Raw genomic sequence first — 14748 nt, forward strand, 5'->3', positions numbered from 1 at the left:
GTGAAGGCTACATTTTTCACTTTCCCCACTATATATATTTTCCTCAAGAAAACATGAAGGAGCTATTTCCAACTATATTTGAGACTGCACATTCTACAAATAAGTTCATGAAGATGGGACATGTTTCATAATTAGCTCACCATGTGCAGTCCTGACCACAAATCTGATCGAGCAAATGCATTCTGAGGAGTGTGTCTACTAAGGAAAAATCAGATTCTAACCAAAGAATTCTTTAAGTCATAGATTACCTTATTTTTCAGGGCATGAAGACTGTTTCCAGTTATAAACCACTGTTGGCTGCTATACTCTGTAAACTGGACTAATTCACAAGTCCTTTTTCCAGCCATTATTTCTGCATCTGGAACCTCCAATAACCTCTCTGGAACTCGAATATAATCACCTTCTTTTCCTTCAAACTTGTGTCCATTGATTTGTTGAGGATACCAGTGAAGAGCCAGTATGGACAAATGGGGGCAACTGTTAAGGATGGTCTTGCTTCTGTAACAGAGAAGCAAAAGGCTGTGAAAAAAATGGCACGCATTTACGTACTCATATGCACTTCTATCTGTTAAAATGCATTACACAGGGGCTCTGTTCTTTATGTACAACCATGACATTACCAACCCAGAAGCAGTAAAGACAATGTGCTTTCAGTTCTTTTATGGTTAACTGTCAGGAAGGATTGTTTTCCACAGAACTTTCGGCATCCTTTTCCTGATTCCCCTTGTAATCCAAAACACGGGTTTTAGAAAGCTGAGAGCTATTTCACGGATATCAGATACAATCTGTGTCTTTTCTGTGTTAGTCACATCAGCATTGGTGGAATGGGTTGAGGAAAGGGTGCACCATTAAACTGAAACCTCTGCTTTATTTAAGAATACTGTAAACCTTATACACCCAGAGCCACGTTTTCATCAAGGGTTTACCTCATCTCTTTCTGCTCCATCAGAGCATTTCAAATCCAACCATGTGACTGGTAAGAGAAACTGCCTAGAGCTGGGATCTTTATCCATTCAACAACTCTGTTTTAAACACCCTAGGCATAAGATGGGCTTAGTGAAAGTGCTTCCAAACCTCAGTGTGTGTTGAAATCACTTGGAAGCTTGTTTGAAAATACAGATTTCTAAATCACATCCCAGACTTACTAAATGAGAATCCTTGCCTGGAGAGGACGTTAGGGGTCCTACAAATCTTTTTTTTTTTTTTTAACTTTATTTATTTATTGTGAGAGAGCATGAGCAGGGGAAGAGCAGAGAGAAAGGAAGAGAGAGAATCCCAAGCTCTCTCTCCACGCTGACAGCACAGAGCCTGATGCAGGGCTCGATACCATGAGATTATGACCTGAGCTGAAATCCAAGGGTCAGATGTTTAGCTGACTGAGCCACCCAGGGGCCGGCCCCTCCAATCTTTTTTAACCCCCAAAGAATGCAATAAATCCTGTCTTGGACCCATCATAGTTACAAAGAAGAGATACAAAGATGAATCAGATCTGAAACCTGCCTAAAAAAATTTGGAGAATATTATGATTTTAGGGTAAAAATTATGCATTAAATGTTAAAACTTATATGGGCCACAACAAGCAGAGAGTATGTATAATTAAATAATGGAGATAATGATGCCTTGTCAAAATCCCTAACCTGGGAGATGGAGCTGAGAATTTTAAATAGAAGATCTAAGGAAGAAAAGGAAAGGAGGGGAGGGCTTTTTCTCTAGTTATATTTTCTCTCTTAAAAAAAATCTTCCAGGGGCGCCTGGGTGGCTCAGTCGGTTAAGCGTCCGACTTCGGCTCAGGTCACGATCTCGCGGTCCATGAGTTCGAGCCCCGCGTCCGGCTCTGTGCTGACTGCTCAGAGCCTGGAGCCTGTTTCAGATTCTGTGTCTCCCTCTCTCTCTGACCCTCCCCCGTTCATGCTCTGTCTCTCTCTGTCTCAAAAATAAATAAACGTTAAAAAAAAATTAAAAAAAAATCTTCCATAATTTTAACTACCACATTTGAATCAGTGCCTTCAAATATCTATCTTTAATCCAGTCATTCACGTAAGCTCTAGACCCCTGTTGTACAGGACTCCTTAATCATCTCAAGCTGTGTAAACCACCCACACCTTCACAACAGCTCACCAAAACCTCATCTCTTAATATCCTCATTCAGCCTCTCACATCTTCACTGGTGACTCGAAGCTAAAAGCTGCAGTCCCTGCCCAGGTACAATGCCGCTGAGACCAGCGGCCACATGGCTGCATACCGTATTTCTGCCCATTCTCCCTGGAATCTAATGAGATTTAGTCCATCAGCGTCATCCTGGATGCCATTACCTTGGGATACTGAGACCTATCTAGCATGCACTGGCTCTACCCAGCTTTGACACTACAGTGCCAAATTCCTGGCCCATCTGTCTGGCAAATAACTATACTCCCCCTGATACTTTAACCTCCTATATCTACACCCTTCTACCACACTCACTTTAATCAATCCCACAGTCTGTTTGACACCCCAGCTGATGTGAAAGGGGGAGAACCCCACATTAACATGTAGAATGGTACCACTACAAATCCACTGACCAACTGCAGCTGGGCCCTCAATACACTGACATTGTTTTAACTTGGCTTCCAATTGTTCTAGATGCCATCATTCTCCTCAGCATCCCTGCTCAATTCCCAAATCCTTCACCCTCAGTAGCTGCCACTGAATACTGCTTAAGACAATGTATAAATAACACATATTGGAATGGTCAACAACTTTAGAGTTTTCCAAGTAAAAAATCTGGTGTTGATTACTCTCTTATTTTTGAAGTTTAATTTGTCACCTATATGGTAATTTTACCACTAAATTGTTTTCGAAGTACCATCTTCCCCATGTCCCTGCTTCAATTTCAGGCCTCATCTTACCTGAACGATCATCCCCCATGTAGTCTTCCTATTTCTTGATTTATCATCTTCTTCAGCCTTTGACACTGTCCTCGACATGATGGTTCTAAAATCCTGAGTCTGATTCTTTCAAACACACATGAATCCTACCTATCTTATTCTATATTGGGTCTTTTTTTTTTAAATGTTTATTTATTTTTGAGACAGAAAGAGACAGAGCATGAACGGGGAGGGTCAGAGAGAGAGGGAGACACAGAATCTGAAGCAGGCTCCAGGCTCTGAGCTGTCAGCACAGAGCCTGATGCGGGGCTTGAACTCACGGACCGTGAGATCATGACCTGAGCTGAAGTCAGACGCTTAACCGACTGAGCCACCCAGGTGCCCCTATATTGGGTCTTTAAAGGTTGATGATCTCCCGAAACACACCACACTATTCCTGGCTGACTGCCAATGCACATGCTGTTTCCTTCTGGACAACTCAGAAGGAAACGTAAGTCTATGGAGAGGAAACACATGGCAAAAAAACATATGGATTCATTTCTTTATTCTAGTCACTCATTATACCATAACCACTGAGGATCTACCACATACCAGAGACCATTCCAGGCCTGGGAATACATTAGGCAACAAGGCAGAAAGGTAACTCCTTTTGTGTATCCTATACTTTTTGAGTTCTCACTATGCCTTTGAGGTCACAAATATGGGAGCCAACATTCAAAGCAGGGTGGGTGGTTCACATCTAAGACAACCTCAATATCATAATGATCTTGCAAAAATATGGAAAAACAAAAGGAAAAGATTGGCACTATGGGGAATTATAAAGTTATAAACTTTTGATTTCATTGAACAACAGAGCTGAACACAGTTCAAGAGAGAAAAACAATAAAGGATGTTTTTTAACCACACACACACACACACACACACACACACACACACACACACTGGCCTCACTGCAAACTTACATGAAGTAAAGAAATGATCCATTTCAGAGGTTTCTGAAGACATTAGGGACATGTATAAAAGGTAGTGAGTAGCTGAACTAATCACTGGTCTCAGACAGACATTTAGGACCAGTGGTGAAGACTGGAGAAGGGGCCTCCTAAAAAGGTATGCAGAGCTTTGCTGATGAACTCCATTAAGAAAACCTCAATCCTTAGGACTCACTCATTAGAGTTAAGAGTACAGCATAAAAGGATGCTGGTTTTGTACCTTAACCTCAAATCAGACCCCAGCACTAACCTGGGATGAAAGTCGTGGGCACTTTATAGCCACAGGGGTGGCTTGTTACAAAACAAGTGGTTACAGTCTCTTCTGACCACAAGGCATAGTGGTCATCAGGGGATGGGGAATTACGCAGGCCTGAACTGGCATCTCACCACGACTAATCGTGTGACCCTTGACAAGCTGAGTTAAGGTCTCTCCACTTCTATACCTGTAAATGGGAATAATGAAAGTTCTAGCCCTATCTTTGACCAGCTGTTTACAATGATCTTTTATAAGAAGAAAATATAATTTTTAGTAAGGATTAGGTTGAACCATATGAAAAGTTCAATATATTATACTTTCTTTTACCTACAAAAAAGGCAACTTCATACTGTTCAATCTAGTACAAAGTTGAGGACTGGAGCAGAGGTACAGTTAATACCAGTCTTCTCATTTTATTCCTTGATCTCCCTTGTAACCTTTTATATCTGGATTGACTATTTCTTTGAACTTCACGTGTCTTGGGATCTAAGAGCTAAAGCTAAAATTTTTACATATTCAACCCATATATTAATTAATCTGTCAAAGTTTATAAAGGGCACTAAGTAGATGTCTGAAATTATTATACCAGATTTTTTTTTTTTAATTTTTTTTTCAACGTTTTTTATTTATTTTTGGGACAGAGAGAGACAGAGCATGAACGGGGGAGGGGCAGAGAGAGAGGGAGACACAGAATCGGAAACAGGCTCCAGGCTCCGAGCCATCAGCCCAGAGCCTGACGCGGGGCTCGAACTCACGGACCGCGAGATCGTGACCTGGCTGAAGTCGGACGCTTAACCGACTGCGCCACCCAGGCGCCCCTACCAGATTTTTAAAATATGGCCTCCAAAATATTCCTGAATTTCAATGTGACTTAAATGCTGATGAAGGCATTAAGAAGAATTACATAAACACTTTTAATCAGAGATGTTTCATTAAATAATAGTCACTGCTTCTTTTTTATTTCTATTTATTTATTTTATTTCCACCTTAATTTTCCAATTGCACTTATTCCCACAACTGCTCTCTTCTATTAAAGGTAAGGGCAATAATATTTCTTTCTTTCTTTCTTTCTTTCTTTCTTTCTTTCTTTCTTTCTTTCTTTCACATCCAAGTTAGTTAGCAAATAGTGCAATAATGATTTCAGTCACTACTTTTTAAATAGCCTGTATTACTCTGTGAGAACTGGAAGGAAATCTCCATTTTTAACCAGCTTCTATTGTCAGCCATTTTTATATTAAATCAAATAGAAATAAAACATTTTTAGATCACTTTACTAGTTATCCAATTTACTTTCTGAATGTAATTTAAAATACCATGACTTCTGAAGAACACTAACATATAGTTACAAAATTAATTATATAGTTGATAATGAACATGAGCCACATTTTTTTTTCCCTTTTCCTCTTGCTGGCTTTCTGCCATGATACAACTACTCCAAAGTTGAATAACACTGGGAGAGCTGCCTCCAAATACATAAAACTGGACCATAACTTCACCGCAACAGTACATCAAAACATGTCTAAAAGTTGGAATCACCTTCCTTTTTTTTTTCTCTGTTCAGAATATATCTTCTATTATATCATAAGAGTAAGCAATAAGCCATTTTTTTAATTCTTAAAAGACCCTTCAAAAAAGAGGAACGTACTGCTTACAGGATACATTCATTTTTCTTGATGTAGTTACTATGTTTTCTTCAAATAATTACTTCATTTGCCCATTGGATACAATGCATTGACTGTGTAATCCTTAGTTACAACATTTAAATGTGAATTTGCATTGCATATTACTTTGTAAACTATGAAGGAATACATATCAAGTATGATTTAAAAATACTTACTTTTCACCAGGAGAGCCACAGGTAACATCAGTCAGCAGAGAAAAGGCAAAATTCTCAGTCACTTCAATGAAATGACTGAATCCCCTAGTATCTTTGCGCTTTGGGTTAATAAGAGCACAGAGTATTTCATAAAAAAGATTTCGATTTTCAACACTGAATGCCTGGCTTTTTCCTTCAACAGTTATCTAGAAAAAAAAATTCCAGTATGAAAAAAATATCTTCAAAAATAACCTGCTTAAATGATATGTATGGTACAGTACATGTTCTTTAACACGTCTTTAAACTAGCAGAGGTGCCTGGGTGGCTCAGTTGATTAAGGGTCCAACTTATGGCTCAGGTCACCACCTGGAGGTTTGTGAGTGCGAGCCCCACATCAGGCTCTGTGCTGACAGCTGAGAACCTGGAGCCTGCTTTGGATACTGTGTCTCCTTCTCTCTCTGCCCCTTCTTCCCTCCCCTCCTCTCTCTCTCAAAAATAAACATTAAATTTTTTTTAAAAAGTAGCAAAATAAGGAAGAATCTATGAAGAATTTAAGAAAAACTGGTATAAAAATATTTCAAATTTACTTGCACTTTAAAAAGCATAATCATTTCTTAAGAAAAGGCATGATCAGCAAAACATATTTTTTTATTTAATAGCTAGATGGTTGCATGGATCACTTATTCTTAACTATAATAATGAACATCACGAAAATTAAAATTAATCTCACTTTTGGATCTACCCAGGAAATAAAAATAAGTACAAGAATATTTGCCAATAAAAAAGCAAGATTATTCTTGATTACCTGGCTTTCAATGAACAGACATCACTGCCTATCACTAAATTTCTCAAACATCAAATAAAAATATCCTTTTCTAATCAAGAGTAGTCAGCAGCTCCTGGCACTCTTGCCTTTATCTGGAAGTATGAGGCTTCCTACCTTAAAAAACCAGGTTATTTGTTGTTTGAGGGACAAGGAGAGTAAGAGGAAAATAGCTTTCATGATTTATTTTGGTTTTCTTTGCCAGAATGACAGGGACCACATCTTTATTGTTAGATTAAGCATGGGTATAAAGCCATTGATTTGTTATTCCACTATTCTTATATACCTGAGAAGTCTCTATAAATTCTTCAAAATCCAGATTAGTCATCACTTTCTCTGTGATTTATACAATGTGCCCCATCTGTCAATAAACATGATCACTCTCTTTGTAACTTGCACATACCTTTATTAATGAATTTTTGACAACACTGAGATGATCTGTCTGCTGCTACTACCAGTGGAGTTTTAAAGTTTTGTAATTTACACAGAGCCAAAGTGATAGCTGAACTCAAGATCTAAGTTTATAAGAATATCCATCTCAAAGATAGTAAGGAAGAATGGAGAAAAATCCACAAAGAAAAGATGATAAAAGATACAAAGTAAATTTATTTATCTGGCAACAAAACAAAGTAAAAATTTAACAAATAAAAATTACAATGAAGAAAAGCAAACAGCTCACTGACTATTGAAACAATCAAACTGAATACAATGGAAAATCAGCTCAGGATATGCTTCCAGAACTCCAAGAAAATGTAACAGATAAATAAAACAAATCCATGAGATCCAACAAGCATATAAAAGAGTTGGCAGGAGCAAAAAATAAAAGTAAAAAAAATAAAAACCCCCCACAGTTCCTTGATAAGCTAAAGAAACAGTCATGTCTAAAAATGCAAAGCTTGTTATACTCAAAAAAAGAAACACCAACAGATGCACTGGGTGATTGTTAAATATTATTTCAAGTGTTAAAAAAAATCCTACCAGAAACCAGATAGGAAAGAAAAATTACCAAAAGAGAAACAAAAATTCAGTTTGACATCAGACTTTTTTATAAATGAAATGCCAGAAGCCAACAGAGCAACATGTGCAGTTTTAAGAATTAAAGGTTGTCATCCAAGAATGCTGGAGCCACCCAACCTTCCATTCATATTCAAGGGAAATAGAAAGTTTCTTCTGGTAAAGCACTCAATAAGTAAAACAAAGTGGCCATTTATATAATTCCTGCTTTGTATGGGTGCTGTTGTCAGCACTGACCTTTAACATTAGCTGTCTTTTCACTTTCCTTGGGGTGTATGCAGAAAGAAATTTTAACTTCAAACTTACATATTAAAAACGATTCATCCATGTTTTCTATGAATACTTTCATGGTATCAGTTTTACAATCTCTGATCTGTCTGAGATTTATTTTGGAATAGTGTTTAGGATAGAGATCCAGCTCTATTTATCTTACAAATGGTTAAAAACAGCTACATCAATAACATTTACAGAATAAAAATTTTTAAGCCATTAATCTGAAATGTCACTTTTATGATGTGTGGAGTTTTCATATGTGCTTGCATTTATTTCTGTACTTTCTGTTCTCTTTCATCCTCTCAGTGTCTCTGTCTACACCAGTGTCACTGTGTTTTAATTGCTTATTTGTTTAAGTTCATAATATTGCTTAATTTAAGTTCATTAATTTAATTGCTTAATTGTTTAAGTTCATAATATAGTTTTCATATTTGTGGTGTGGTGAGGTCCTTATCATTTTTCTTCTTATTCACAAAATTTCTGCCCATTCTCACATGTATATCCTCCAGGTCAACAATGACATCACTTTGTCCAGTTTAAAAAATACAAAATAACTTACTGATATTTTGATAGGGACTATATTGCTTTTATAGGTTTATTTACAGGAAACTGTTGTCTTTATGATGCTGAGTCTTCCTATGGTGGGACAAGGTATAAATTTCTATTTACTCAAGTTGTTCAGGGGAATTCAGGAGAATTTTTCAGTTTTATTTATATAGTATTAAGTATAATATTATATAAAACATATTATAAAATATATAAAATTATTGAATAAGTCAGCCACTCAAATCACCAGAATTAAATAATGACATACATATAAAAATTCAATTTGAGAAGACAATATGCCATACATTAAAAAAATTTTAATAACAATACATTTTGAAAACAATGTTTGCTAATGATTACTCAAAAACAAGTAATTACAAAAAAAGTTAATTATATTTTTTCATGAGTTTCTTTCATAATTCAGTTTTACTACTCATGACAGATCCAATGAAAAGCAAACAATATGTACTACTTGACAATGCTAGTTAAAGAAATGTTGATTCTACACCAATAATATACAGTTCTCTTACATACCTTATTGAGGAAATAGAATGTCCTTATCTTCTCTAAATCACATGAAATAAGGTTCTCTTTTCTGAAATGGAGCTACTGTGCATTCTTTCCCTCTTCTTGGTCAAAATCAACGTGTTATTGTCCTAGGCCGTTTCATTATTAGAGAGTTTAAGTAACAATATTTCCCACCGTGAATTCTTTTTTTTTTTAAGTTTATTTATTTATTTTGAGAGAAAGATAGTGTCTACGAGTGGGGTATGGGCAGAGAGAGAGGAGAGAGAGAATCCCAAGCAGACTCCCTGCTGTCAGCACAGAGCCTGATGCGGGGTTCGATCCTAGGAACCATGAGATCACAACCTGAGCAGAAATCAAGAGTCGGATGCTCAACCGACTGAGACACCCAGGCACCCCATCCCATAGTGAATTCTTATCTCTAGAACTTTCTCTGCATGAAATAGCAGTCACTTCTCTATGTTTTAAAAGCTATTTGGCAAGACTCCCTCTTCTTGCCTATGTACTTTCTAATTTTCTTTTCTACCCTTCAGGCATCGTATTTTAAGAGACCACATGAGAAGTAAAATAGGAATGATAATCTAAAACTCCGCTGTTAGTATTTTAAGTACTTAAAGGGTCACTATGTAAAAATACACCATTTATAAATTCATATGCATGCATTCAAAAATTTTCATGCTTGTACATAAATATATTACTAAGAAATATCTTGATTAAGAAAGTCCCAAATAAATCCCTATAGAGTCTTTTCCTTTAATAATAATTCTTTGCAGATCTCGTCTTTCATTTACATTTTTAGGATCTTGCATTTCCTTTTAATTTCATTACTGGCATTACTCTAAATAAATAAATGGGTTAAAAATAAGACCTGGTTGATCTAAGTCCACATCAATTTGAATGCCTGCAATCATTTGGTCATTCCTTATTTCTTCTTCTCTGAGAGAAGGTGCCCTGTTCAGTGCCCAGGAGGAGCAGAAAACAAGCAGAGAACAACAGCTCCTGTTCCATGGAAAAACTATGTAATCTAGTCCAAGTCCTTTCTACGGGCTCAGAAAACTGAGATGAAATCTCACAAGATATTTGTCCAGCCTCTGGAGGTTAGCTTCTGACATCTGGTGCCCCCTTTCAGACAATGGGCTGTCCTTGCCACTACAGATTACTGATTATTCTCCGGGCTTAAGACTGAGCTTTCCAGACAGACATCAGCAAAATTACAGTGTCTGATATGATGAATTCCATTCTTATGTTCATAAATTCAACCTTATCATAATTTCTTGATAACTAACATTATTTACTGTTTTGTTTTTTTAATTTTTTAAATGAAATTTTACTAATCCAGCTGCTAACACTTGCAAGGGCATCTTACCTTGTCTGTTAAATGAATCACGGCGCTGAGCTGTTCATCTGTGTTCTCCATTGCCACTTTCATGCTGATGCTGTGGAGTACTCTGCTAAGAATGTCACCATCCAGGGGCTGCTGTAACTGATCCGCAAGTCCCCAAAAGGACTGTGAATCCGCATCAGAAACGAGAGTGATGTTAGCAGTCCCATACACTTTATCAATTCTGGCCCCACCTTTTGGGTCAAAGAGCACAATCTGGAAGCGTTTAGGAAAAGGATTTAAAGACCCTATGTCTGGTGTTAGGATGACATCCAGTATGGTGTTGCTCTGGCCAGGTTCAAAGACCAAAGTGCCTTCAGTTCTCACAAAATCCTTCCCTGAAAGAGCTGGAGAGATGAGAGTACGGCCAATTTTTTCAGCACTCCTCAACTCCTAGAAATTAAACAACACCACTGAAGTGAAACTGTTAACACCTCTGATTTTGTCCTGAACAAACTCTACCTTCTTAAACAAATCCTGTTTCTCTTAAACAAACTGATGGGCCATAACAACATTAATACTAAAACATGGGTTCTTACATTTGTTCTAATCTCCTAAGATAAATTAGAGAGATAAACACACAGTGATGAAGTTAGGAAAGACAGATGCTTTAGAATAGCTCAAGGAAGAGAACTAGAAAAGAGATGCCACTATTGCCTCATGGAATTTCTGCAGTTGTAAACACACTGAAAACTGTGCTTTATTTTTTTTAACATTTATTTATTTTTTGAGAGACAGAGTATGAGCGGTGGAGGGGCAGAGAAAGAGGGAATCACAGAATTCAAACCAGGCTCCAGGCTCTGAGCTGTCAGCACAGAGCCCAACGCAGGAGTTGAACTCAGGAACGGCGAGATCACGATCTGAGCCGGAGTCGGACACTTAACCGACTCAGCCACCCAACTGCCCCTGAAAACTGTGCTTTAAATAATTCATGCTGCATAATAGAAGTATGTAGGAAATGAGAGAATATTTATATCTTCCTTCTCACCTAAAAAATTTGGGAGGATGGAGTTTGGAGGAGTACAAAGAAGGAAGAGGGGAAGAAGGAGGAGGCAGAAAAAATTGGTCTCTTGTTGGTTACACTTAAGATATGAAAATGCCCTGAAGAATATTAGGTCCTGGCCATATGTACTTCTGATTTTCTCCAAATTATGGTTATTAAAAGATTTTTTATTTATTTTTTTTTTTTATTTTTATTTTTTTTTTAAATTTTTTTTTTTTTTTCAACATTTTTTATTTATTTTTGGGACAGAGAGAGACAGAGCATGAACGGGGGAGGGGCAGAGAGAGAGGGAGACACAGAATCGGAAACAGGCTCCAGGCTCCGAGCCATCAGCCCAGAGCCTGACGCGGGGCTCGAACTCACGGACCGCGAGATCGTGACCTGGCTGAAGTCGGACGCTTAACCGACTGCGCCACCCAGGCGCCCCAAAAGATTTTTTATTTTTAAGTGAAGCCTGAGAACTTAGGAAAGAAAAGGTAATGTACATTCATTCACGACTGAGCAAACAAATATTAAACCCTCGTGTGTGCTAGAAAACTGTGGATGCAGATGTGAACACAGAACACCTGCATTCATGGAACCTGTTCCAGCAGAAGATACAGGTAGTACAAAAGTTAGAGAATCAACAACATAATTTTACATGAAGATGAATTTTTTGAAGAGAAATAAGACTACACAAGGGGATACAGGGTGATGGTAAGGCTACTATTTTAAAGAAGGCTGGTCATAGAAGATCCTTATGTGATATGTAAGCAGAGACCTCAGTGACATAAGCAAACAAGCCATAAGGGATCTGACGGGAAATATTGCAAAAGTCCTGAGATGGGAACCATCTTAAAATGTCAGATGAAGAACCAGGAAGCCAGTGTGATCAGAAGGATGAAATGAGAAGAAGCTGACATGAGAGAGGTGGGCAGGGTCAGACCATGTACATCCATTATACAGAGAATGGCAGGAAGACACTGGGGATTCCAGCAGTATAATGACACATTTTATCTCATATTTTCCTGAGTGTTCTGGCTCTTGTGCACAGGCTAGAGCAGGGGGTGAACATGGAGGCAAAGAGAAGAGATGGGACATTTCTGCATTACTTCATGCAAAACACAGCTATAGGCCTATCTAAAAATAACTGGAATTGGTGATGTTTTCACTCTCTCATATCTTTATATCCCTTAACTTTATGTCACAAATACATAGATATAAAGGAGCTTATGTTAAGACGATAGTATTTATGTACAGAGAATGCTGACCCACCAAAAGTATGCATGCTACAGCTACTATTTGACTATATTATTATAATCTATCTAAAGTAAAATGAAAATTGGTATCTTTGTAACAGTATAGTAACTTAGTCCATAATTATTTTCTCATCCTTGCCAGCTACTAGAAAATAGAATTTTAGGTTTCTGTCTTCTACTTATGTCAGCATTCAGAGAGACAAAATGCAGTGGCAATGAAGGAATAGGAAAATAAAGTACCAGAAAGGTGAGACTTTCCTTTCTGTTTTTAAATTACATTTTTAATTTTGAGATAACTGCAGATTCACATGCAGTTATGAGATGTAATAAAGAGTGATCCCCCGCACCCTTTATTCCAGGTCACTCTTTAGTAACATCTTCCATAACAATAATATATCTAGGATATTGACGTGAATATAGTCAACATACAGAACATTTTCAACACAACAGGGATCCTTCATGTTGATTTTCATAGTGGTCATAAAAATGCTACGAGTTACATGCCAGTGACAGCATGTGTTTTTCAAGGAATCATTTATGGTGAATCGAGAAAGAATATAAATGAATGTGATAGATAAGCTGGCATTCAGATTCTTATTTTGGAAACTTCAACCTTACACTGTCATTTGAGCACATTGAACTAGTTTAAAATGTGCCTCACATCTCTTTATCATCTGTTCTTGTTCTCCAGTCTCTCTTCTTCTAATCTACAAAGTGGCGAGCATATGATGGTATCTATCTCACTGAAGAAGAGAATGAAACACGTATTTTCCCCCATTCTTCTTTCTATCTTACTTAAATGCTCAAAAGAAAAAAAATACTAAAATCTTCCCACCATGAATCAAAATACCTCACTTTGTGTCCATACCACTTCGAGCCTATTTAGAATGAAGTTTCTTTCTCTTCTTAAAATGTTGATTTTTTATTATTTATTTCTTTCAGAGAGAGAGACACACAGAGAGAGAGTGCGGAAACTCAAGCGGGGGAGGGGCGGAGAGAGAGAGAAAATCCCAAGCAAGCTGCATGCTGTCTGTCAATGCAGAGCTCGACGAGGGGCTCGAACTCACAAACCGTGAGATCATGACCTGAGCTGAAACCAAGAGTCAGACGCTTAACCGACTGAGCTACAAAGATGCCCCACAGAATGGAGTTTATTTCCAGAGTTTCGTATGATAGAGAGTTTCATCTTCTTGTTTGCCAAGCTATGGACTCTGTCATAAAGACATGCTTTTCTGCCTGGCAAACTTCAGACAGCTCACCACCCACAGTTCTGAGTTTCATCTCTCATCCCTGACTCACATGATGGCTACAGAAACTGGCTACACATAAATTGTACTTTAAGCACAGAATGTTCTAGATGTTTGAGCCACCCAAGAGTGATCCAACCAAGTACACGGTCTAGGGCACTTTGTAAAAACAGCAACAACAGCAACCACTTTTGAAACTGGGAGGCCTAAAGGGTCACCAGGTTTGGAATCTTGAAACAGGGGAAATGGCAGCTGTGAGCAGAATGATGGTTTTCAAATTGTGGATTTTGTCGAGTTCGATGAGTGAAGGAAAAAAAAAAAAAAGGAGGGCTACGGTGGGCACACTCTAACCCCCACAACTGTGCTTCAGGCAGAGCAGATACACTCTTTTGTTTTCATGTATTAGTGTTTTGCTACTAAGACAAAATTTAAAGAATAATGCCGGAAAGGTGTATGATGCTGTCTGGACCAATCCCAGGGTCTGGTCACTGAGTGTTAACCACACGGCTTTTCTGAGTCTCTGGGTACCCACCTACTCCCTCCCTTCTCCCCAGTAGGAGGGCTGTGAAAAGTGGCAGTGAGACCTCATGAACTTATGGATTTAAAGAAACCTAAAGGTCAAATAGAGTGTGAAGTTTTGGAGAAGTAAATTTTCAACCAGTTCAGATACAGAACATAACAAAGACTCTTACTTTTTGTTCCTGGTCTTTCTCAGTTACATTCTGAAAAAATTCTAACTCTCTAGAGATTTTATAGAACTGTTTTATGTAAGA

General features: G+C 37.8%; 1 protein-coding gene across 6 annotated transcripts in view; it reads right to left on the bottom strand.

Moving 5' to 3' along the window:
- The window catches only part of ADGRV1 (adhesion G protein-coupled receptor V1), a 563532-nt gene that overhangs the window by 324981 nt on the left and 223803 nt on the right, over nucleotides 1–14748 (bottom strand). For 5 of the 6 annotated variants that reach the window (XM_058727155.1, XM_058727147.1, XM_058727130.1 and 2 more), the window contains 3 exons: nucleotides 10473–10880; nucleotides 5947–6131; nucleotides 249–498 (listed from right to left, as the gene is read on the bottom strand). In XM_058727155.1, the coding sequence (XP_058583138.1) occupies nucleotides 249–498; nucleotides 5947–6131; nucleotides 10473–10880 (843 nt within the window). Of the gene's footprint in view, nucleotides 1–248; nucleotides 499–5946; nucleotides 6132–10472; nucleotides 10881–14748 lie in introns of those variants that run through there. The other variant, XM_058727175.1, reaches the window with a different exon arrangement.

Source organism: Neofelis nebulosa, chromosome 1, assembly GCF_028018385.1.
Source record: "Neofelis nebulosa isolate mNeoNeb1 chromosome 1, mNeoNeb1.pri, whole genome shotgun sequence".
NCBI lineage: Eukaryota > Metazoa > Chordata > Mammalia > Carnivora > Felidae > Neofelis > Neofelis nebulosa.